The sequence below is a fragment of the Triturus cristatus genome, chromosome 12 (genome assembly GCF_964204655.1).
Source record: "Triturus cristatus chromosome 12, aTriCri1.1, whole genome shotgun sequence".
Lineage (NCBI taxonomy): Eukaryota > Metazoa > Chordata > Amphibia > Caudata > Salamandridae > Triturus > Triturus cristatus.
The window spans coordinates 822,523,366-822,549,408 of NC_140595.1; the positions used below are offsets into that span (position 1 = coordinate 822,523,366).

General features: G+C 44.4%; 1 protein-coding gene across 1 annotated transcript in view; it reads right to left on the reverse strand.

The window, feature by feature from the left end:
* Positions 1-12,565: 12,565 nt before the first annotated feature.
* LOC146782985 (growth hormone secretagogue receptor type 1-like) overlaps positions 12,566-26,043 on the reverse strand; it is a 29,989-nt gene continuing 16,511 nt past the window's right edge. The window contains exon 2 of the mRNA XM_085640069.1: positions 12,566-13,853. Coding sequence (XP_085496195.1) covers positions 13,537-13,853 — 317 coding nt within the window. The 3' untranslated portion in view covers positions 12,566-13,536. The remainder of the gene's footprint in view (positions 13,854-26,043) is intronic.

Genomic DNA, 26,043 nt, shown 5'->3' on the forward strand with positions numbered 1-26,043 from the left:
TAGCATTTCTTAACGTCTCGAAATAACAATGCGGTCCATTAGGAAATGCAAAATGGCTTCGTACATCTGTCCCGAGGCATCTTTACTGACTGGAGGGCTGTCTGACAAACACAGTCGTTCATTTTTCCTGTAATTTCACTCCATGCCTTCTCTTCTTATGGAGTGTCCCATACGTGGGAGTAGGAAAGGAGAGGTGGAGTCCCCCTGCCTGTGTATTTATTTGCCCCCTGATTAACAGTCAGCTGAGGCATTTGCCCTTACATCCAAAGAATGTCTACAAAGACATTGACAGGCAGAGAAAAAATGTGTCTACATGGACGCCAGGAGGATGTCCGGAAATGCTTCATGTTGAAGATGAGAGTCTCCGCGTGTCTAGATGATCTGGGAGAAGAGCTCTTTCCACCAAGAGCTCCCTGACCCTCCCTAGAGCAGTGCTTAATTTGTAAAATTTGAAGTGCAGGTGCTAAAACCTTTGTCGGAGGCCACACCTACTTTTTCTTTGGCTCCACCCACTTCCTCCACTGGCTCCACCCACTTCCTCTATTAGCTCCACCCACATCGTCAACTGGCACTGCGAAAAGTCAGATGAATTTCAGCAAGGGCGCCTGCCTTCCTCATAGTACGGTTTAGATAGGAGGTTCCCCTGCCCTGTGAACATTTTCAAAAAGATTAAATCAAAAGTGCATTTAAAGCACAATTTTGAAATAAATTAGATAAAATCACTAATGCATTGAAAAGGGACAATTCCAGTGCTCTATGTGCTAATTTGGGGAAAGGACAATACTGGGGTAGGGTATGCCCTTTTTAATAGGGAAGCAAAGTGAAAGAAAACACGCTAGACGTGTGAAGTGCGATGTCAATTCGTCTAAGTAACATGCACAATTAATATTTATTTGCAGTTTGCACCAAAGACATTTCTGCATCTGCACATATATTACCATCCATGACTGACTACAAGTACAATCCAAATGGATCCTCCTCCTACTTTGCCCACCCAAATTCAGGCCTTTTCCAAATCATACCCCGGCCTGCTTGCCCTGCAGCGCTCACTCGAAAGAGACACAAAGTCTATACAGTTTGCCTCAATTTTAAGCTTTGGCTTCTGGAATAGCAAAAGCAGGGTAAGGTGGCAGTGTGCAGAGTTAGTTACACACTGTGATTCACAAAAATTAATTAATTAATTGACATTCAGGGCCGGACTGGGAACCCAAAGCAGCCCTGGCAAGTTTTGTTACACCAGCCCCCATACGGTGCATAGCACACAAGCACAGCAAGCGTAATGACTGCCACAGGTGTTTGCATGGGGGAATTCTCCCCTCGAAAACATTTTGCAAAAAGAAAAACCAAAATGGTGCACAACACATTTTCCATTACATATTTAGCTGTATCAACTTTCAAAGCATAGTAAATCATAAATGAGGACCTGACATAAGCACCCAGGCCAGAAAGCATGGAAATCTCACACTCATAAGTACTCAGACAAGGAAACATGGAAATGTCACACAAAGGCACCTAGGCCAGAAATCATGGAAATGTCACACAAAGGCACCCAGGCCAGAAAGCATAGAAATGTTACACAAAGGCACCGAGCCAGGACAGAAAGCATGGAACCGTCACACAAAGGCACCCAGGCCAGAAAGCATAGAAACGTCACACAAAGGCACCCAGGCCAGAAACCATAGAAACGTCACACAAAGGCACCCGGGCCAGCCGGCCAGAAAGCATGAAAATGTCAAAGAAAGGTACCCAAGCCAGTGGGGCTGGAACAATTTTCAGAGTGTTGGTGCTGCCCTCAATGTTACATCACTGAATGAAGTCATAAGATTGAGAAAAATGCAAACATCACACACACTAAGGACAAACATAGCAAATGAGCCTTGCCCATTCCGGCGGAGGTGGTGAGAGTGTGGTATGTTGCAGTGGAGCATTTAGAAGCCCACTGCTTGTTGAGTGGTGTTGGTGAACTCAACTGTATGAACCAAATCTTTCCACAATCCTAAACTCACCAACCCCAATTGCCTCAACTTCCTGCTCTATCCAGTGCTGTGGTAGAATACCTGCATATCGGCTGATGCTTTCGACAGTTGAGTAGCTTTGATGGGAAGAGGAGGTTTCTGAGGTGGGAGTATCAGGCAAGTGACACTTCTCGGGCTCCCTCTGTGCGAGCCTTTAGGGAGAATCCCTCTTCATTACTACCTCCGGCTCCACCTGACCCTGGACTCTGCAACCCACTCCCTTACAGGCTTGTTTATCCCAGTAAAAACAATAGTAAAATCACCTTCAAACTTAAAACATTGAATATAGTGGTAAATATAATTAGCACGCACTTCAAGTATGTACCACAGTAGCCCTTATGACCCCGACTGCTAATTAAATAAACAAAATCAGGAAGGCCATGACAGGGCCGGCTTCAGCGCTGATGCGAAAGTCTTTTTTGGCGTCGCACCAATAACCTCTCTCTCCGTAAATAACCTTTACTACCACCTTCCAACAGTGCCCCTCATCCCTCCATGGCCCCCCCTATTGACATCCTCCTCAGATTCCCTCACTGCCACACGCCACAAGTGCCCCTCATCTCCCCATAGCCCCTCCCCCTCATGACTTCCTCCTCGGATTCCCTCACTGCCACCCTCCACCAGTGTCCTTCATCTCTCTGTAGCCCATCCCCCTCATGACCTCCTCCTCGGATTCCCTCACTGCCACCCTCCATCAGTGTCCCTCATCTCTCTGTAGCCCATCCCCCTCATGACCTCCTCCTCAGACTCCCTCACTGCCGCCCTCCAGCAGTGCCCCTCATCGCTCCCTCCTCCACCCCATGACCTCTTCCTCGGATTCCCTCACTGCCACCCTCCACCAGTGTCCCTCATCTCTCTGTAGCCCATCCCCCTCATGACCTCCTCCTCGGATTCCCTCACTGCCACCCTCCATCAGTGTCCCTCATCGCTCCATAGCCCCTCCCCCTATTGACCTCTTCCTCAGATTCCCTCACTGCCACCCTCCAACAGTGCCCCTCATCTTTATGTAGCCCCTCTCTCATATGCATTTCATTTGTTGTATAGCGCTACTCATATCAGTGTCAGTACTTTACACCACTCACACATTATACAGGAGACAATGAATCGTACAAGTATGTAAATCAGTCTACAGGGAATGTCACATAAGCCAATGAGGATTACAAGGTGTATGAATCACGTGTCATCCATACCTGTGGGACGGAAATTTTACGAGGGTTTGGGCTGGTGAAACACAACCTTAGGATTTTTAAAGAGTATTCAATGGGGGTCAGCTTTACTGATAAAAATGTATATCTGCCCAAACATACTCATTTTGAAAACATTAGAATAATGAAAGACTGGGGAAGTTCTAACTATATCACACAAAAAGAAAGCAAAGTTCTAACTATACCATTCATGTTTAAACTTTGTATGTAGGCAGCTCTTTGGTGACAGTTCATTGGTCACTGTCCTATGTTAGGATTGTACCTTCTGAACTGCATGTAACACAAGGATCTCTGTGACAAATGCAGTAACCCACTGAGCTTCCACATAAAATACAGTTTATCTGCATTTAAAAACTACTAACAGACAAATGATTGCTCTCCAGCAGGGTCATTTATCACCAGCGTTATTACACTTGCTCATATGATTGAACACAATTATACCCGTCTGTCCTGTGCCCAATCCGCCGCTTTCTAGAAGAGACGCTACTCGATTGAACACATTTATGTTAGCACATTTCACCCAATGCCATTACGTTCAATCCAATTACAGATGGCCAGGCCAGCCATGGTGCAATCAAATGCAGATGATCCATCCATCGCCACTATCCATGCCACTATCTGACCAAGCACTCACCCTCGGTTTATTCTCACAATCTCACTTAGGTATTTGACCCACCGACCTACCCACAAAAAAGCAGTCTTGATGTCGATGAGTAGTTTGGGTACTAAAAATGGCCGGCGTGGGGGATGGACTGCATTCTGGAAGAGGGGTGGATAGGGTGAGATAAGGCAGCTGCCTAAAGGTGTGTGAAACAAGGGAATGGACATGGCCTGAAACTGAAAGTGGCACACACAACCTAAAGGAGACCTAATACACCGTCTCGTGCTGTACCGACGTGCACGGGCGGCTGTCAGACGTCAATAGACTCCCAGCAGTGGGGTCGGAGCCGGGACGGCAGCAGGCACTGCGGATACATTGGCGTTGACTGCGCAGCTCACTTCCGAAAGCAATTAGAAACCAGGCATTGATTAAGTCGGCATTGAGGGCTTGGCAGGCGACAGAATGATGGCACATAAAGTCACGGGACGGGCGCCAGAAATGCAACTTTTTTGCTGATTGTCAATAATGGAGAACTCCCACCGGGCGTGGGGCGACTCTCGCTTGGACAGCTGGCACATTAGGACGGATGCCAGCCACTAAATGAGTGTTTCGACTCGAGACCGTCAAAGGAAAAGGTCAGGACCTGAGAGGACATCAGGGTTAATTTGTTTCTGTCAGATAATAATAAATGCCATTTTCTGCAGCCAAACCGTTACATATCTTGTAAAGTATCTGTGTTAGCAACATGCATGCGATAGGTTCGATTTGGAGCATGGTATGGATAACACTCTATTTTAATTTTTGGGGAGAATAAACGTAGTACCAGTGAATTAAGTAGGGTAGGGGTAACTTTGTTATTTAATCCTGTGCATCTAACTGTGCATTTTCTCCGTGTGTTCCAAACTTTGAATCTATTGCTCCATTCCACGCAGCACAAGTTTCATCCTGGATGAAGGTGACCTGGCCCCTGTCTCAAAAAGTATGAGGTTTTTTGACAGGCTAGACTGTCTGAAAGAATGGCAGGGATGGGGCAGTGTCAGTTGCCTTTCATTGGCACCTGAAGTACAACTGGCATGGCTGATGGCTCCAACCTCATTGCCTTCCCTGATGCGACTTCCTGCCATAAAATCTCCTAATTTCCCTTTAGATCTGTATTCCTAACTTCTTGAAGTTTTTGGAAGCCCACAATTGTTGTATGCAGCTATGTTATTTGCAAGTTGTCAGAATGTAAGCAAGGGCATAACTTGCATGCTTGCTATCACAACAGGACCCTACCATTTTGGGGTTGAGGAGTGCAGTCCAAATGCTTTGAATTTATATTACGAGGTCAGAGAGTAAGTTCTCAGGGCAGGCTCACTTCCAGAGAACAAATCCCAGACCTCCTCATCGTCCGTCATGACCATAAAATACCTAAATGGCTGAGAGAGAGTGTGGGCATCGCTCACGTTTTGGTGTGATCATCATCATGATGTTGTTATTTCATTGATAGTACTATAGTTCCTACTTCTTATAGAAATGGCGGCAAGTCCGGCAACAACAACACTGTGAAACTCAAACTGACTGATCACATACATTAGGCGGCCGTAGGCGGAGAGGGACAGTAGCAGTAGGAAGGACTTATGCACTCACTGCCGGCTGCTGCCTGCGCAGCTTCATTAACTGTCTCTTTGTCGACTTTCTCCGATTGATTAGGGCTTACTTAGGCCTGCCGCCTGCTAGGAGGCAGGCCCTGTCTCACGCTCACCTGGTGGCACGGTGCAGCAGCTGTTGCAGACCTCAAGGCTCTCACAACGTCGTCCGACCGGCCCGGGTCACTGAGTGTGTCAGTAGTGTGAGCGCTGAGCCGCGGCCCGCGGCTGTTGACCGATTACAAAGAACGGGAACCAACCACGAGACTAGGTGCGGCACTGCGCGGCTATGCTGGGGCGTGGCACTGAATGCGTGGCGTGCGGCGTGCGCAATCAATCCAGAATTTTAACAAATCTGCGCAGTGCGCACGCTGCCGCGTACAGCCCCCGCCCCCAACCCGGCCCCGTCCGAGAAGTGAAACAAAATCGAGCCCTGCCCGCCCGCCCGGCGCCCACTGACAGTGCATCGCCATCATCAACCGCAAAAGAAAACGCGAGCGAGCAAGAATCTGATTGAGAACTTATTAACTCTCAGAAGTAGTGAAGTGAAGAAGGCAAGTAAAAGTCATACAGTCCGCCGGAGTCAGTCAGGAAGTACTGTAACACTTAGTTTTGCCACTGCAAAGTCCCGGCCGTAGCGCTTCGAAGCAAGTCAATCAATTACGTGCACCTGAGTGTGTAGACCCGGCCCTGATAATTAGGTGCCGGTGCTAAGCACCGGCAAGCACCGGCACAAATTAAGCACTGCCCTAGAGGGACCCTTCTGAGGAAGATCCAAAATGAGGCACCTTGAGGCGGAAACGTGACGCTTCTAGTCAACATCGAGGACATTAGTGTTGACGTCGGCCATTTGTACAACATACTTGCTGTTGAGGTCAACAGTGGTGCCAAGAAGACATTCAAAGCCGCAGCCCCTTCAGTGCTGACGATGCATTGAATGTGAAGGCATCTGGCATCTGTCCCCCTCTGACAGTGAAGGCATCTGGCATGTCTCCCCCTCTGACAGTGAAGGCATCTGGCATGTCTCCCCCTCTGACAGTGAAGGCATCTGGCATGTCTCCCCCTCTGACAGTGAAGGCATCTGGCATGTCTCCCCCTCTGACAGTGAAGGCATCTGGCATCTGTCCCCCTCTGACAGTGAAGGCATCTGGCATGTCTCCCCCTCTGACAGTGAAGGCATCTGGCATGTCTCCCCCTCTGACAGTGAAGGCATCTGGCATGTCTCCCCCTCTGACAGTGAAGGCATCTGGCATGTCTCCCCCTCTGACAGTGAAGGCATCTGGCATGTCTCCCCCTCTGACAGTGAAGGCATCTGGCATGTCTCCCCCTCTGACAGTGAAGGCATCTGGCATGTCTCCCCCTCTGACAGTGAAGGCATCTGGCATGTCTCCCCCTCTGACAGTGAAGGCATCTGGCATGTCTCCCCCTCTGACAGTGAAGGCATCTGGCATGTCTCCCCCTCTGACAGTGAAGGCATCTGGCATGTGTCCCCCTCTGACAGTGAAGGCATCTGGCATGTCTCCCCCTCTGACAGTGAAGGCATCTGGCATGTCTCCCCCTCTGACAGTGAAGGCATCTGGCATGTCTCCCCCTCTGACAGTGAAGGCATCTGGCATGTGTCCCCCTCTGACAGTGAAGGCATCTGGCATGTGTCCCCCTCTGACAGTGAAGGCATCTGGCATGTCTCCCCCTCTGACAGTGAAGGCATCTGGCATGTCTCCCCCTCTGACAGTGAAGGCATCTGGCATGTCTCCCCCTCTGACAGTGAAGGCATCTGGCATGTGTCCCCCTCTGACAGTGAAGGCATCTGGCATGTCTCCCCCTCTGACAGTGAAGGCATCTGTAAACATAAACTAAAGTATAGAAACAAACATATGCTGGATGCATTCCGTCAGCTTCTGATTCAGAATGATCACGCGCCTGTTCGCCATCGCATCAGGTGCATGCACAGGTATAGTGATACAACCTCTAGCACCCGCTCTGCAGCAGTCCCAGCCGGCAAACATGATGGTGGCATCTCTGTCTGTCTGTCCTCCAGTGGTCCCTTCTCCTCCAGTGGTTAGTTCACAGTCCATACCACTCTGCCTCCTGGGAAGTTTAGGACTCTGAAAAGGAAACAGACCGGCTTTTGTGCTCCTGGACACATCCCCCTTAGAAGACATTATTCCTGGACACACCCCCCTTAGAAGACATTATTCGTCTCATAGGAAACTTGCTCCAAAGAAAGCTAAAAATCATTGTCATTAACCCAGGAGATCATTCAACTCCTCCCTCTGTCCTCGCAGGAGGCACGCTTGACTGCTTTGCTACTGACCCCCACTCAAGAAGCGGAAAATGGGACCCTGAGTTACTTGCAACAGGGACGCTTGTAAATGTCTTATAAGAAAATAATGCCGTGCAGCCTTCCCCAAAATCTGTTTGAAACTAATGATCCAGCGTCAAATGTCCTACGGGCAGGGTGCAAACCAGGATACTCAAGTTGCAAGCCAAATACTCTGCGTGCTGCTCTTACATTCCGATGCAAGGGGTGTACTAATCAGTTTGCTAACCAAATGTATATTCACAGTAGGTCAAAAAACCCCTGCCACATGAATGCTAACGAGGACAGACCCATTTTGGAACCCCCTGCAAATGCCTGTGATCTCAGGGATTGAGGTAGGCAAGGGACAAAAGACATCCACCCCTTTGTGTCCCTACAAAGAGAACATTTTTGAAGCTGTCCATGTTTTTTAAAAGGCCACAGCTCTTTTCCTGTAATTGAAGATGTGAAAGTGTCTGCACAACCAGGTGACCGCAAGCCTTTCTTTTTCTGACTGGGAATAATTCTTGTCTGTGTCCAAAAGGCTTTTAATGGTGTATGGTGTCATGCCATTGACAACATGCTAAAAATCTGAATCGTGGTTAATTCCGTTCAGTCACAGATTGGCTCTAAATAAAGAAAATAAAGATACCACTGAGCTGCTTTCGGTTAGCTGATGTTCAACATTTGCCCAACTAAAGCTTTCTCTTATACAGACTATTACATAATATGTGTATTTGTAAGGTGCACGTATCACCCAAGGGTCTCAAGGCACTGAATAACAGATGTATATTGTTACCCAACTCAATGGTAGTCATTTGATCAACCTCAGCTGGATGAAAGGTTGCGTGGACCTGCTGGGATTAGAACCTGTGACCATGAGGTCAAACACAGGTTCCTACAGTGGATGCATTAGTCCACTGCACCACCAGACCCAGACGATGATTGACGACGTTGAAGTTGAGAGACCTCAAAAAGCCAAGAATCTAGTTGTCATTTTTGATCCTTTACTGATCAAGTGAAACAAACTAATAAATGAATTAATGCAACTTTTATCTGAGATTTTCTTTCTATGGTGTGAGACTTTTTTCCATGGTGTGGCCTTTTCTGGAGGGAAAATTTAGAGTCACAATGGCTAGAGGCATTGTTGGCTCTTGCCTGGATAAATTATAATTACATTTTTTGTGGGCCCCCGAAAATGTTGTCGCAAGTTTACACAAAATACAGAATAATGTAACTAGAGTAGTTATGGTTGCCCCATATTCTTTACACTTGTGTCCTACTTTGAGAAAAATCCACTCTGATCCTTGTTGCTACGAGAGTTGAATTGAGGCCACCAACGCTGAGATATAGGGATGTTCATCAAGATTCCGCAGATAACCGGAAATCACATTTTTACTGGTATGCACCCGGGAGAGAGTTCAAATGAAAGGAACTCATACTCTTGGGCTTGCCACATTTCAAAAGGAGCACCTCTTATCTCATTCTTCAATCCTGTCTTCAGAAGGAGCATCACTTATCTCATTAATCCTGTCTTCAGAAGAAGCACCTCTTATCTCATTAATCCTGTCTTCAGAAGGAGCACCTCTTATCTCATTATTCAATCCTGTCTTCAGAAGGAGCACCTCTTATCTCATTATTCAATCCTGTCTTCAGAAGGAGCACCACTTATCTCATTAATCCTGTCTTCAGAAGAAGCACCTCTTATCTCATTAATCCTGTCTTCAGAAGAAGCACCTCTTATCTCATTAATCCTGTCTTCAGAAGGAGCACCTCTTATCTCATTAATCCTGTCTTCAGAAGGAGCACCTCTTATCTCATTAATCCTGTCCTCAGAAGGAGCACCTCTTATCTCATTAATCCTGTCTTCAGAAGGAGCCCCACTTATCTCATTAATCCTTTCTTCAGAAGGAGCACCTCTTATCTCATTAATCCTGTCTTCAGAAGAAGCACCTCTTATCTCATTATTCAATCCTGTCTTCAGATGATGACTTCTAATTTTTAATCCACAACTTAATATTAGATTCAGCTTATGCAGCCAATGGGGCTATTGCACCGCCTTCAATAATAAGAAACGCCTGAGATGCTAAAGTGTTTGAGAAGAAGACTTCTGATCACAGCAGATGAGCTGTTTGAAAGTGAGTTCTGATTCCTCGATTTGACATCGACAGCTGGATTTCAATGAATCGTCTGCAAGCATGATTGAATGCACACTATGTGGATAGTACTTCTGTTGTTCCAGATTAGTCATACAAAAGGTTGGGCAATGAATATTGGAAAAAATGTTGTTGACAAGCCTTAATTAAAGCTTGACCTCAGCACAAATGGAAATTGTATACTGGCCAGCTTATTATTTACAAGAAGTTAAAGGATCATAATGGGTATATGGGAAAGCACGCGAGAGTCATCTAAACAGGACATGGTCATGCAAACTGTCTGCAGCTTTCCGGTGAGAGGCTCGAGCAGAATTAATTGGAAGAATCTGTGTCATGCTGGTCTAGGGACTTAGCTTATGTCATCTGGCTGTTCAACTTTATATAAGTTAAAGGGAGCATGTGTTCTTTAATTATGGTTGCAATAAAAGTTTCTAATACTTTAAGATATTAAAAATAAGCCTAGAATTGATGACTGGTTGATAGATCCCAACAGTCTGGTGGGAGTGGAAAGATTCTTACATAAAAGAAGAAACACAACTCACAATTTTGTAAAGCATTTAGAACAATTCATTATGCTTTTCTAGCGTCTTGTTTTTTTATTTACTGCTACCAATCACTTCCTGAAAAATTTTAATGGAGCCCCTTAGGGCTCTACTCACAGATTACAACACCACAACAACATCCAAATTCAATACAAAGCTAGGGGCAGATCTACAAGGAAGTGCCGCAGCGCGGCAACGCAAGCCCTTTGGCTGCGCCACGTTGCGGCACTTCCGAAGCACAGGAATGCAAGATATTTACAATAATATGTCGCATCTCTGTGCTTCCCCCTATGCTAGCACACAAACTGCAGCCATGCGCCGGCGCAGGCACCTGTGCACCATGGTGCAAGGATGCCTGCGTCATGGAGAGATTGTTTTTGTGCAGGAAGGGACACCTTCCTGCACAAAAACTATCACTACAGGCATTTTCCTCTTTCAATGCGTGCTGTAGAATGCAGCATGCTTTGAAAGAGGAAAAAACGAGGAGAAATGAAAACATTTCTCCTCGTTGTGCCTCGCTACGCCTCCCCTGGGGAGAAGTAGCATTGACATGCATTTCCAGATTTACGATTACTCGTAAGTCTGGAAATGTGTCGCGTTCCATGGGTGTTGTGTTGGAACACCCACAGCAACACCCATGGAACGCCCCTTCCATGCAAAATGCTGCGTGTGAAGGGGCCATATTTACAAGGGGAGGAAAAGTCATGCAGCGTGGCTTTTCCTCTCCTTGTAAATATGGAGAAGTGAAATGCGCCTCCAGTACGTCACAAAAAGTGACGTACTGGTGGCGCGGGGGCTGTAAATCTGCCCCCTAGAGCTGAAGGTCTTCTCTACTCGAGACATCCAAAGCCTGAAATACTGCCTGCACTTCAAATAAACCTGGATACCCAGCATCTACCTGAAGCTTAACCCTGCTAAAACAGAATTGTTGCTATGTGCCAAGAACAACAAGCATCATGTAGACCAAACCTGGATTGATTTGAACCCCAAATTTTACTCAATGTTAAGTAATGTTTGACACCAATGTTAAGTCAAGGAACACATTACCAACAAAACCAAAGATGTCCTGATTGCCAGCTTTCTCATCCTCAAGAACGTGAAACCATTCCTCCCAGAAAGTGACTTCAGAACTGCTGTTCATGCCATCATATTCTTGTATCTGGATAGTGCCCGTGCTCTGATCCACGCCTCCCAAACTCCTCACGGGTTCCCCTTAAGGGCATGCTGCATTGTTTCTCATCAAAGGCCTGAAGAAAAATGACCACATCTGCCTGACCATAATGGAACTCCAGTGGTCCCTCTTACCTGCCATCACCATCCTCAAAACCAGCTGCAGCATCTACAAACCCATCACAACTGGTACCTGTTCACCATCCCAGGTGGCTTTCGGCCCCCCTGCAGCCAGTAAACCATCAGGCTGAAGACAAAGAAGTGTATTACAAGGCAACAGGTCTTCTCTAGCTTTTGTCCTAGCCTCTCTGACAATATCTCGGTATCCATGGGACTGCCCCACGACTGCTCCAATTTAGAAATTACCTGAAAACCGACCTTTTTAAATGATGCTATCTTCAAAAACTCTTCAACTTCCAATGCTTTACATAAACTTCATTGGCTTAAGGTTGATAATCGTGTGAAGTTTAAAGCCATGAGTTATATGCACAAAATTAAAATTGGCTCCTCTCCAAAATACTTACAAACTTTGGTTAGCCCCTATCTACCCTCTCGTGTGCTTCGCTCAGCCACCCAAGGTAGATTTATGGTGCCTAGTGTTAAACTTAAAAGAATGGGTGTTCGTTCCTTTGCCTATCTTGGTCCAGTGCTTTGGAATTCTCTCCCCATTGCAATTCGCAATCAAACCTCATTTTCGATTTTTTGTAAAATTTTGAAAACATGGCTATTTAATCAATAATTTTAATTTTTTGTTTCTATCTTATTGCTTTTGGTCCCCTGTCAGGTTTAGCGCTGGGAAACCCTAGTTGGGTAGCTGTGCGCTCTACAAAATTAACCTAACATAACATAACATAACATAACATTGTCTTTTACTTTGATGCTGCACAGCACTCTGGTGTCTATCGGCTAGAGTTGAAGTACCACATACATACATACAAATAGATCCTTTGTGTTGAATCAACATTTTAATAAATCTTTATTTTTAATCGATGCTTTTAATTAAATTGCTCACCAGTAATCAAGGGTTCATTACATCCATTGCATGTACACACTTTATTTTAAATCAACACCAGAATTATTCAGTAACTGTTAGAGCCTGAGTCCAGATGTCAGAAAATGATTGCTCATGTCGAAGCAGCTCTTTCAATTATTGAGTGATTATGAGTATATTCATCGAACTGATTTGACGTTTGACTGCTTGAGTTAAAATGAACAAATGATAGTTTTGCTTGATTTCAGAAGATGAGTTCTGCGTTCTTTATTTCCATCCTCCTCCACCAGTCAAAGATCCATAACACTCATTCTTTGCAAATCATTCATTTGAAATTTAAATCTTGTTTTTAGAAGACGAGTAAACAAGGTTTGTTTTGAAATATGAGGTCTGTGTTCAAATCCACACACTCAGGTGATTTTAAACTTCCTTGCACTAATTCCATCTGAATTTTTTAATTTTGAATCAAAATCGGTTTTTTAATCAAAATGATGGGCCTTATTTCTTTCTTTCAAGGCATCTCTTATATTTATATTTAGCTAAAGTACTGAAGAACGTGTGCAGTGAGTTTATCTAAAACCTTGATTTCAAATTAACCTGTTCATTTTTGGCATTTCCTATAAAATCAAGACTCATTTTCTGAACAGTCCCTCAACAATCAAGCTTCTACCCTTGAGCCAACAACTTGTATATGGTGATTTGAAATCAAATGGTCATGATTTATCTCCTTAAATTAGCCCAATTTTCTTCTTAGTTTCCATTCAAATTTATTTCAGTAACTGCATCCTGATCAGACACAACTTCTGAAAGGTCATGCACCCCATCAACAGCCCACCAACATTGATTGTCAATAGACCTCTAAATCTGAAACTGTGAAGATTAAGCAGTGAGCAGGCAAGCAGTCCAGTCTTCAGTGGATGGGATTAGGCCTACAGCTGGATATGCTGGCTCTGACGATTGTTGACGCTTCGATGCCAAGTGGACACGGTGCGCCACTCCCGGTGGCGGGACATGCTTCTGCCATGCCTAAGCCGTAGCATCTTGCAGGCCGAAGCCCGGTAGCGGGCTGACATGGTGTTGTACAGGACTGGGTTGATGGCTGCGCTGAGGTAGTAGAGCACACAGGAGAGGAGGCTGAAGTACTGGGCCACCACGTACATCTCAGATGTTCCGGAAGATATGGACAAAAGATTTCGTCCCACATGGAAGGGCAGCCAGCATAGAACGAAGGCCAGCACTACGACAGCTGTGAAGACAAAGGGTAGGATACGTTACTGGTCTCTTCAAGCCATAGCTGCTTTTGTATTACACAAGGAAATTACTTGCCACCATGTGCAGATTACATGAGCACAGTTAGACGTGTACTAAAACAGTGATGAGAAGTCATCTGTTGTACCTAATTATTTAAGGCAAATTACATTTGTGTAGCAGGTGGTCAGTATTTACAAATGTACACATTTAAAGGCAGCAAGGTTTGTGCTGAGTACAGACTTTGGCCAGATTTTCTTGAAGCTCAGAAGTGAGGGAGGCATTCTCAGGGAGGACACTTGTAGGGCTGGGATGTGGGTCAGTCTGTCAACATTTGTCTCCTGTTATCGGTTATAAGTGGGTGATGCACACACCTGGGGGCATATTTATAATAACTGGCGCATCCCTGCATATCAGCAGGGATGCGCCAGTTATTGTGCGCCACAGCTCCGCCACCATGGATGCGCCGCATTTACAATGCGGCGCACCATGGGGCAAAAACGGCACAGATGCGTGACGCATCTGTGCCGTAAAAGTGGCGCATTGCTGGAGTTGCGTCGCAAGCGCGACGCATCTCCAGCAATGCTCTGGGGGGCCCTATCTTGTGAATGCTGCGTCAATCCTTACGCCTGCTTCAGGCAGGCGCAGGGTTTTGACGCAGCATGGGCCTAAAATTGACTGAGCGAAATCTTGTAGATTTCACTCAGCCACTTTTAGGAGGCATTCCTGCGATGGAACGCCCCCCTCTGCGCATGAACTCCTACTTCTGGCGCAGGGCTTAACAACGTGACGCATCTTCCAGATGCGTCACGTTGTAAGTACCCCGCACCATGGCGCAGGATTTGCGCCGCCGCTGAGTCACAAAAGTGACGCAACGGCGGCGTAAATGAGGCGCAAGGGGCTTGTAAATCTGCCCCCTGGAGTTTATGCCTGACACGTTTTTCTTTGTTATTTTTGTGTGAGAGTTTATGTTGTACATTAAGGTAAGTAAAAACAATTCTCCACTTGGAAAAACCAATCAAATATACATAATTCTTTCAACCAACAAACCACACTCTTCCCTCACACCTCAGAGAGCTGCAATCATAAGGAGGTACCACATCCACATTGCATTTGCACAGAACTTTTAATTAAATAAGTAGTACAATACAGCACTCTATTCTTTTAGAATGCTGATATCGCATGTTGTAAACTGCTATTTCCACACGTTTTAAAAAAGCAAGCACAATTAAAAAATGGAGGCTTCACAGTTCAAAATGTCAATTATACATGAATCCCCCCCACACCACAATACGGCACAACCATTAATATAATGATAAAAAATTCTTGTACAGAGACACAAATTAATTAACACAGAAAGAAAACTCATGGCAGTGCACATAAGCCTATTGTAATGTTGCTGGCCCGCTATAAGTATAAACAGTAATATGTTGTGTTTCGATAAACGAATCTTCTAACATATTACAATTTCAAGAGAATCTTGCATAAGAAATATACGTTGACATGTTTTGGTAGTTCTTATAATGTATTGCCACCTTCTTCAGGACAAAACAGAATAAACAATCTCCCACAAAAATTGACAGCTAGATGATACAAAAATCTGCATAAAAGAGTAATTACAAGTACTCCACTATACATTCCTAGGTATTCAGGAGTCATAATGCGGACAATATCACAGCAATATTATAATTACAATAGCCCCTCTGTACATTTGACATGGTTCAAAAGTCACAGTGCAAATAATATCTCTGTGGTACCCAAAACACCCTTACAAAACATTGATCATTCATGACTCATTGCCCAGGGTTAACCACCCCACAACCTTCTTTTGTTCATGCAATTATTTCAAGGGCAACATCTAATACCATTCAAACCCAACTGTCCTTCTATGCCTACGGGTAATTAAACCTTTGAGTTGTCCACAAGGGTGTCACGTCCACCATTATGGTTGGACAGTCGCCTGGTCAAAACGGGACCCATGCTATTTCCATCAAAAACATACTACTTTTGTTACCAGGAGTTCCTTTCTTACTTACTGCAAACCCTTTTACACTCAAAAGAATCAGATAAAGGGCTGTTATTTCAGGCCTTTGATATTCGAAATAGGGTGCCCAGAATGGTTCTTCTCTATTTGTTATATAATCTCTTTGAGGGGACAAAAAGGATGGCAGTGTTTTTTGTTTTTTTTTAACCCTCCATTTTTCACCGTTACTTATCCTATGGTTTCTCTCAGTAAAAACCCCGACATGTCGTAATGGGAATTAATCCTCCTCATCTGATGTGTATTTATAAATAATACATTTCCCCCTGCCTGGATATCAAAAGAGGAATATTTGAAAATATATGTAGATTTTATAAAAACACGCAGAATCTAATTATACAGAGAATCTATTACTCAATGTAGATTTGTACCAATGCCTTACCATCAAAGTGATGAGAGTACAAAGAGAAAGCAAAAGGAGAAAAAAAGAACCTCTAGATGTGCCCTTTGCTCACCATAACTGAGCTGAAAGGGTATGAAAGTGAATAACAGCAATACTTACCTTTGAGAGACAGAGATGTGGGATTACCACAGGAAATGTAAAGGGGAAAAAAAGGCAGATTTAAAATGTTTTTTAAATAAACATTGCCATCCTTTTTGTTATAAATACACTGCAAAGAAACTGTAAAATATTGCCAATTTACCTATACATAAAAAGTGACCAATAGACAAAAATATCTTTTAATAAAAATATGTTTAAAATTACATTATAATTAAATACGCAAACACATAATAATGATATATATATTTAAACAACATTAACAAAACTATTAAACTCTTAGAATAATAAATATACTATTCCCAGTCCAACCTACGCAACAGTAGGGAAAGGTGTGGACTCAGAAGGGGTAAAATGTATTATTCCCACTCCAATCTGTGCAACAGTAGAAATAGAGTAGTTCACTTCAAACAAATAACATATTTTAACAACTCTATAAAATAAACAAAAATATAAAATTGTAAATACAAAAATTATATATCTAAACTTTAACACAAAGTTAACAAATGACATAATTATACAATTTGTAATAATTATTATCAATTAAAACAAAAATTATTAATTTAATTGAAATGCCCCACTATGGGCCTGATTAGGATGTCGGGCGGATTACCACATTACAATGCAGGCGGTCGGACCGCAGATGTAGGGGGTAAAGACCGCTGCCTCCGACAGGATCCAAGATCCTGTTGCGGTTGCAGTCGGAATCCTATCCCTTCCATCGAGGCGGTGACACCGTAGGGATTGGGATGTCCCTTTCTGACTGCCTGTTCATGGCGGTCTGACCGCCATGATAAGGCATTTGGAAACAAACTTTGGGGGCCCCAAGCAGGATCCCGTCCCCATGGGCCACTGTTATGTGGCCCTGGGGCGCCCCCTTCCCTCCCCTCTTTCTCTCAACATGGCAGTGGGCCATGCTTTTAACCGTATGTACTGCATGTAGACCCTGATTGCTGAATATCTAATGTGTATTTTTTTGACTCTATGCGTATGCAAGCACTGTGCTGACAGCTGCTCTGTTCATCATTGTTTACTGTAATCTGTGTTGTTAATACAAATAGTTACAAAAAGAGGTGGACCTGGGGGCATAGGTAGTGCCCCCACGCACTTCCATGCTCCTTCCTGCACAAAAACAATCCAGGGAGGCGTTTTCCTCTTTCTCTGTGTGCCGAAAAATGCATCTCACATAGAAAGAGGGCAAAACAAGGAGAAATGGTGATATTTGTCCTTGTTGTGCCTCTCCTGGGGAGGCGTAAGGATTTGGCACATCCCCAGATATACAAGGTCTAGTAAATCTAGGGAAGCGTCAAAGTCTGTGGGTGCTGCGTGGGAACACCCACCGCAAAGCCCATGGTACGCCTCCCTAGCGCACAGTAAGGCAAAGCGATTTGCACTGCCTTGCCTTACTCCATATTTATGAGGCCATTCAAAGCCACGCAGAGTAGCTTTGTGCGGCTTCATAGATATGATATAGTGGTTGGTGCAATATGTGACGCAACCACGTCCGCAAGGGCCATCGTTTTTTTATCCACATAGTTTCAGGTCCTTATCAATGTACCCACTATGTCATTTATGTATGCATTTGTGGGCTGGCATTGCTTTGGTAGCCACAGTACGTCCCAAAGGGACCTGCCTGGTACCACCCCCGTCAACAACACCCATTTCGTATGTGTCTCAAGGGAGATCCAATCTTGGAGGAGTCTAACATGTGCAGCCTGTTAGCACTGCCTCCTTAATGCCCACGTGCCCTTTGAATCTGGGCATCGGCATGAGCTCTCTGGAGCTCCTGGCCCTCTTGCCTCCTCATACAAAGCTGCAGGTTTTCTGTAGAGACTTGGGGCCAGATTTACTAATATTTTGTGCTGTGTTTGCACAAAGTTTTGCTCTGGAAAGTTGCCTAAGAGTGACGCAAGCAGCCTAAGCGCTGCTTTGCATCACTCTGTGTCAAGGAGGCGTTACATGGCTGGCACATGGGTGCTGCTATGTAACCCCTCTTTCTTTTTGACACAAAACCCTATCTTCATAGACAAGGTTTTGCATAAAAAATGAACGCCAATGGAAAGCAGGCATTAAAAGGAGAAATGTTTTCATTTCTCCTTTCTTTTCCATGTTTGCATGTGTGCTGTATAGTACAGAACACATACAAATTAGGAAAAGTTTTAAAAGTTGTCTCGTCATAGTGTGGTCATAGTCAAAATCTATGCTAGACTCATGCAAACACCCTTGCAGTCTGGCGCAAAGGTGTGAGCGTGGGGCTCAGCAGCAAAATTCTGCGCCGGCGCCAGCGAGAGGGGAGAGTGCCATATCTCTGTAGAAATGAAGCTCTTTTCCTCCCTGTCAGCATTTTTGAGTGCTGCTGCGCCGCTTTGGGTGACACTTTCATAAATCTGGCCCATTATGACTTCCCTCGAGATTGTGGCCGGCACTGCCTAGAAGACACGTAAGAGGTATGTTAGAATTCTCCTTTTTTAAAATAAAGAATTGTTATTGTTGTATTAAGTTCATTGACAAACACAAGACCACTGCCCACCGAGTCGTGCCACAGGAAGTCACAAAACATATTTGAAGGTTCAGCATTTCTCGCATCGAGCCCGTGATAGGCCCACCATTTGCCCCATAGCCCCTCGTGCTTCATTTGGTGGCCCCGCGCTGCGTATATGGGCCGCTCCTGCAGAGCACACCAGGCCACCACCCTCCACCAGTCCTAGAATTTTCATTTTTACTGTGGCGTTTTCCTAACTAAGAGAGAGGCAGTGCCATCTCTTGATTCAAATCTGCCAATAGTTCCTTTTTTACAGAAGGTCAGTCCACTTTGACCATTTTCCACATCGTTGAAGTAATTTAACCCAAATAGGGGGTGCGCCTCTCCCCCTATATGAAGGCAAAATCACTTTAACTGTCTAGCTTCCTCAGGGGCAAAGTTTAATATTTCAGATGTGATGGTGTTTATTTTAGATAAAGGGACCTTTCCACAAGCTTCTAGCTGTTTCATAAGTGTCCTTGGTGACCTTTTAGGCTCTGTAAGGGTCAGCAGCTCATAATCAGCAGGTAAGGATATTTGATGCTGCTCAGCCCCAGCTCTTCTGCCTGAGCCCATATCTGAGCCCCCCCAGGTTGTAGTCACTCGGGGGTTGGATGGACCTGGCAGAAAGCAAAAGAGAGAGAGGGCATGCTTGAGGTATTGAAGCAAAATATGGGAAACGCAAATATCGTGGGTCAGACTGTCAGGCAAACATATCCATGGGTGAGTAAAGTTTTACTATATATAACTCCACATATATGTACCTTGAGCATATATATATATATCTTCAAGGTGCGTGGATCTCAAGTTAAGAATAGTAAATTTATACCTACCTATTTCCACGTACATTCTCAATATCATTGTCGCCGATATTACTGGCATGATATTCTGTCCACACGATATTTGTGTTTCTGATATTCTGTCACTGATCCATCCTTGATGGGTCCCTCGCGGCAATCTCCTCGCTTCAATCCAATCCCCCTTTACTAAGATTAGCACTATTGGGTCTTCATAGTGAGCTAACACCGACCTGTAGAATCTACTGCCCCACAGCCCCCTAAGCCCAGTCTCTGCCTGGTCATTTCCAAGCAATGTCACTTGATGCTGTTGGCGTCTTCTCGGCGTCAAGGGTGACTGCGGTCGCTGGTAGATTCTTTCTGGTTGTGTTTTCTATTAGAGAGGTGACTATGAATGTTGTCATCAATCTGTCACCTTCTATAACACCCGCCTGGTTTTAGACGATGAGGCACAGAAGGTAGCGTTTGAGAATATTTGCCAACATTTTTGGAAACATTTTTACTTCCAAATTAAGAAGAACATTCAACCTGCATGATTGGCATTTCGTACAGTCTTTGTCTTACTTCAGTATTAAAGTAAAATGGCCCCTCGCATCTTTGGAGCGTCCCCTGATGCTGCCTCAAACTGCCTCAAACTGGCTGAATAATGCAGCTTGGGGTTTCACTGGGACACCATCCTGCATTTTGGATATAGCAGAGGTTCCCAACCTTTTCTAAGACCCGCACCCCTAGGAAATGTTTGATTATTATTTGCACCCCCTACAAAAGTCTTGCCGGATTCCTCTTATGCGTACAGTACATACTTTCCCTCTATGTCGCACCCCCTGAAATGCCATCTTGCACTCTAGGGGAGTGTGGGAATCCCAGGTAGGGAACCCCTGGGAGAGTGCTTCTGAGAACCCAACCAAGCCTGGGGCTTCCTAATTTTAACAAGTTTATCCATAGCTGACTCCTCATTCTTCAATTGGAGGGTTCCATGTACTTTTTTGTTCCACTGGATATTCCCCAAGTATGTAAATATGCCCTGTCCTCCCTCTCATCTTTGTCCCAGTTGCTGTAGAGTGTGTGAGACAAATGGGTGAAGACTTCCTTTTTCCTCCATCGTCCTTTCCGACATCCCCCCCACTGTTGCAGGTTTCTAAGATTTGTCCCTTATTCTGCCTGGCTTTCAACTCAAGGGCCAGCAGCCTGTCCTTTTTATTTCCTTCAGTGTAATATTTACGCTATAATCCCTTTACATTCTTCTTTATATTCTTCCCGCTCTATTCCTATCCAGAATAATCAGTTGCCCCTTAAAGTTATTTCCACACTTTCCCCACAGTAGTGAGGATTTTGTTGGATCCTTCTCAATCCCTGTGATCCCCTACTTTCTCTTCGTAGTCTAGCCTACGTTCTCTTGTGTTACACACAGACGCGGCTATTAGAACCCCCTTATGTATGCTTTTAGGGCAGTGTTTCCCAAAATGTGGGTCGCGACCCCCTGGTGGGTCATCATTGATTTTTGGTGGGTCGAGAAAATTCAATCAATAAATAAGTAAGTGACAATCTTGCTGGGTACAGGTCTTTGAAAGGAAAGGCTCTAGGGTGTCAGTTTTTTGTAACACACAATAAAACATCACTACCTGCAAATAAACTGTACACATTCAGCAGTTAGGAGAGAAAAAATGAAGCAAATTTAAAAAAAAATAGTTCTGAAGTGTGAAGGAAACAAAGATTTAAAAAGGATGAAAACAAATCAAGACACCTACTTGGTGATGCACAAATTATACATATCCCCAGAAAACCCGACTTCCACACATTATCATTTGTGTGCTGTGTAGTTTTAATAGTAAAACTCTAAGGGGCAGATTTACAAGCCCCTTGCGTGACTTTGCGCTGCAGTTGCGTCACTTTTTGACGCAACAGCGGCGCAAACAATGCGGCCTATTGACAATGTGACGCATCTAGAGAGATGCGTCACGTTGTAAAGCCCTGCGTCACATTATACCTGCGTCAGGTATAATGTATGCAGGGTGGGCGTTCCCACGCAGGAAGGCCTCGTAAAAGTGACTCAGTGAAATCTACAAGATTTCACTGCGCCACTTTTAGGACGCAACTGCGTCAAAACCTTATGCCTGCTTCAAGCAGGCGTAAGTAGTGACGCAGTGTAGTGGGAATAGGCCTCAACACGCATTGCTGGAGTTGCGTCGTGCTTGTGACACGACTCCAGCAAATGCGTGACTTTTCCGCCAACAGATGCGTCAGAATTTCTGACACATCTGTCAATCCTTGCGCCATAGTGCGCCGTATTGTAAATACGGCGCATCTATGGTGGCGCAAGGGTTTCTAAGGGTGGCGCAGGAAAAGTGATGCATCTGTACAGATGCGTCACTTTCTTGTAAATCTTCCCCTAAGTCTGTGCAGATTTAGCGGCCGTTTCAATGGAAAATGTGCTGTCTGTAAATGACAATGCGCTGCGCTACCACATGATGTTTTAGTTACATTAAAAAAAATTGCCCTCCTCTTCAGACCCAGTAGGTGGGTCACGAAAGTTTGTCATTCTAAGAAGTGGGTTGTGGTTCTAAAAAGTTAGGGTACAACTGTTTTAGGGTATTCCACTGTATAAATTATAGAGAGTCATCTCTGAGTGTGTATAGAAATTCCTTTATTTGGTCATGAAATTCAGCAACGTTTACATGATCCCTTAGGAGATAGTCTTTAAGTAACCACCTACCATTCTTCCTACTATGTGTGTCCACCTCCAGTCCGTTACTGCATGCGCATGGTATGACAAGGCAATATCACCCATCTCTGTTCATCTCACCTCCCCAACTTCCTTTTGTCTGTGAATATGTGGTCTCATCTTATGTATATCCTGTGAAAGGCTGAGTAGTAACTATCGTCCCTCTCTGTTTTGTGTATGTGTTTCCAGGTAACCATCATGCCTATTTCGCAGATTGTTCTGTGTTTTCATGGCCCCATTATGCATTATTTAATTTGAAGGTTTTATATAGCGCGACCAAGACCCTTGCGAGTATCAGAGCGCTTTACAGGGTAAATATAGAGGACAAACAGGTTTATAGTAAATAACGTATTGTTCTGTACAATCAAGAGTTGTATAAACATTTATAAACGTAGGTCATGTGAATTTAGCCATGAGGAGCGATTTCACTTCTTTTTTGAAAGATGCCGTAGAGGGATTTAGTCTAGTTTCTGTGGGCAGGTCATTCCAGATTCTGGGTGCCATCCCCGAGAAGGCTTGGTTGTACGTTTTCTTCTTGCTGAATCTTTGTGGTTTCAGTAAGAGGTTACTAGCACTTCTGGAGGCTGTGTTGCCGCATGAAGGCACCAATTTCTGTGCCAGGTAGCTAGGAGTGTTGTGATGTATGGCTTAATGCATCATACATGCAATTTTTAGTTGAATTCTGGCTTCGAAAGGTAGCCAGTTAAAGGATCTGAGGTCTGGGGAGATGTGGGAGTTTCTTTTGGAGCCCGTAATGAGTCTAGCTGCAGCGTTGATCGACGCTCTTAAAGGGGTCGTCGAGGATCTGGGAAGACCGCAAAGCGCGACACTTCCATATTCCACTTTTGGGATGACTAGTGCTTGTACTGCCAGTTTGAAGTCCTTTGCGGGCAGGAAGGGTTTACTTTGTCTCAATGTGTTCATCTAAAAGTTTGCTCCTTTTGTTGCGGCGGTGATGTGTTACTGCATATTTAGATTTCCGTCCAGAGTTATTCCCATCGATTTCGCTGAGTCGATGATCAGAGGTTGGCAGTTGAGTGCCGTTAGATGTTTCAGCCAGTCTTGAATTATGGATACTTGGGAGGGAGGAGAGATTAGGAGGAATTCGGTTTTGAGGGTGTTTAGTTTTAGATGGTTTTCGGCCAGCCAGGTCTGAGTTTTTTCTAGCATTGAGTTGAGCGATTTGATGTCTTCTATTGGGAGAATCTTTAAATATAGTTGTGTATCATCTGCGTACAAATGATACTGTACATTTGAAGAGCTAAGAAATTCGGTGAGTGGTTCCATGAATAAGTTGAAAAGTGTAGGCGAGAAGGATGATCCCTGTGGGACTCCTAAAGTGACTGGGACAGGGCTTGATTGATCTTAAATCATTGCGATCTGTTTTGAAGGAATAAGGTGAACCAATTTAGCACAGATCCAGATAATCCCATTCTGTGCTTCGGTAGGTCTAGCAAGTTGTTGTGTTTGACGGTGTCAAAAGCCGAAGATAGGTCAAGCAAGATTAGCAAACAGGCTTCGTTTTGGTCAAGGATTTGAAGTGCATCATCTATTATGTGGGTCATGGCTGATTCCGTACTGTGCCCTGCCCGGAAGTTGGATTGGAATTTTTTGAGAAGGTTGAACTGGTCTATGTGTTTGCCCAGCTGAATGTGTACACATTTTTCAAGACTTTAGCCAGGGTAGGGATGTTGGATATTGGGTGGTAATAAAGTCCACTGGGTGAGCCGTTGGCTTCTTTAGTATGGGGGATACCTGTCCGGATTTGAGGATTTCAGGGATGCTTCCTTGAAGGAGAGAAGTATTTATAATCGAGGTCCACAGAGGCAGTAGCAGTGGAATGAAGTCTTTAACGCAGTTTGCTGGTAGAGGGTCTGTGAAGTTGTTGGCGGGGTTCAAAGCCATGAGCAGTTTGAGTATAGCTTCTTCACTGTAAGTATGAAGGAGGACCAGGAGGCATTATTTTTTAGGTCAAACTTTGGTGAGCTTCGGGGTGGGACTCCTGTAAGAGATGATGAAGTGTCCATGTGTGTATCAGAATGCGATATTAAATCATTGAGTAGGTCCTTCTTTATGTTTTTGGTTTTCTGAGTGAAGAAGGAGGCAAACGCTTTGCAATTGGGGAGTGAACCTGCATTGGCGTGTGAGGGGTGAGGTGCCACCTTAGATTGTGTTTTGATTAGATCAAATAGTTTTTGGGAACGATTCCTGGCTTGGTCTAATTGATTACTGAAAAAGTCTGCTTTAGATCGTGTGATCTTTCTGTAATAGGCGTTTCTCTTCTCTCAACTTGAGGTGGTTGGCGGATGGTGCGGATCTCCATCTTCGTTCAATTAGTCTAAGGGATTGTCTGTCCCCATTGAGTCTTCCATCGTACCAGGGTTTTGAGTCTTTTATGGAGACTCTCTTCAATTGTAGTGGGGCAACCTTGTCTAATACCATGTTCATTGAGTGGAAGTAGTGGTTGGACAGATCTTGAACATCGGATAGTCCTACTGGGAAAAGAAGGATATTGGCGCTGAAGGTTGTAATTAGGTCCGCATCTATATTTTTCAGATCCCTCTTCTATATTTTAGTCCGCGTGGGTTGAACAGAGTTAAGTTTTACTGTTTTGTTGATGAAGAAGATGATGATGTGATGGTCAGACCAATCACATGGTATGATCGTATCGAGCTGAATGGACTCGGTCTTAGAGATGATTAGGTCAAGGATTGAGCCTTTATCATGTGTGGAGCTGTTACAGATTTGGGTGAGGTCCAGGCCTGAGAGGAAGGTTTTGAGGCTGTTAACCGCTGCGTCATTAGGGTCATTCCAGTGGATATTGAGGTCTCCGAGAAATATTTGGGTGTTTTGATGTCCAGCATTAGTAGAAACAATGTCCATGAAATGTTCTATGAACGTGAGGTTGTCACCAGGTGGGTGATAGAGAGTGTGCAGAGAGCAAACTGGTTTGTTATTACTGGTGATGTCTAAGCATAGGTATTCACAAGAGAGGAATACTGGAGCTTGGGAGCAGTTCACTGAGAGGTTGTTCTGGTGTATGCAGGCAATTATCTTATGATATCTCGAAAACGAGTGGGGGTCCAAGGGATAAAGTTTACAGACTCTAATAGTTGTGAAATCCCCAAATCAACACTATAATATATATAAACAACTATGAGTCTCATACAATTGAAGACCTTGACACAAGAGTAAAGGTGATGCTAAAAGTAGTGGAGCTGCGAATTCATGTATGCATATATGTGTGTATGCATAGGTGTAAAATTCCCATCATCCACCCAAAGTGGTTAGCTTCATCATCTGGGAATCAAGGACTTATTAGAGAACCATCTTCTACTTGGCAATTTGTAGATCTTGGTCTCTTATGTGTCCCAAACCAGTGGCTAGTATAATGTTGTTATTGGATGATGAAAGGGTGTGATGGTTGCAGTGCTCGTGATAAGTGGTAGTGTATAGGTGCTATTTAAAAAATGTCTAACAAGGCACTAAACAAATTTTATTGATCGCTACCTTGTTGACAAAATCTAAAAACAGTGCTATAACAGTTTCAACGATATAATAACTGTGATGGAAAAAAGGGGTCTACATGTTTCTGCTATCGGATGAAA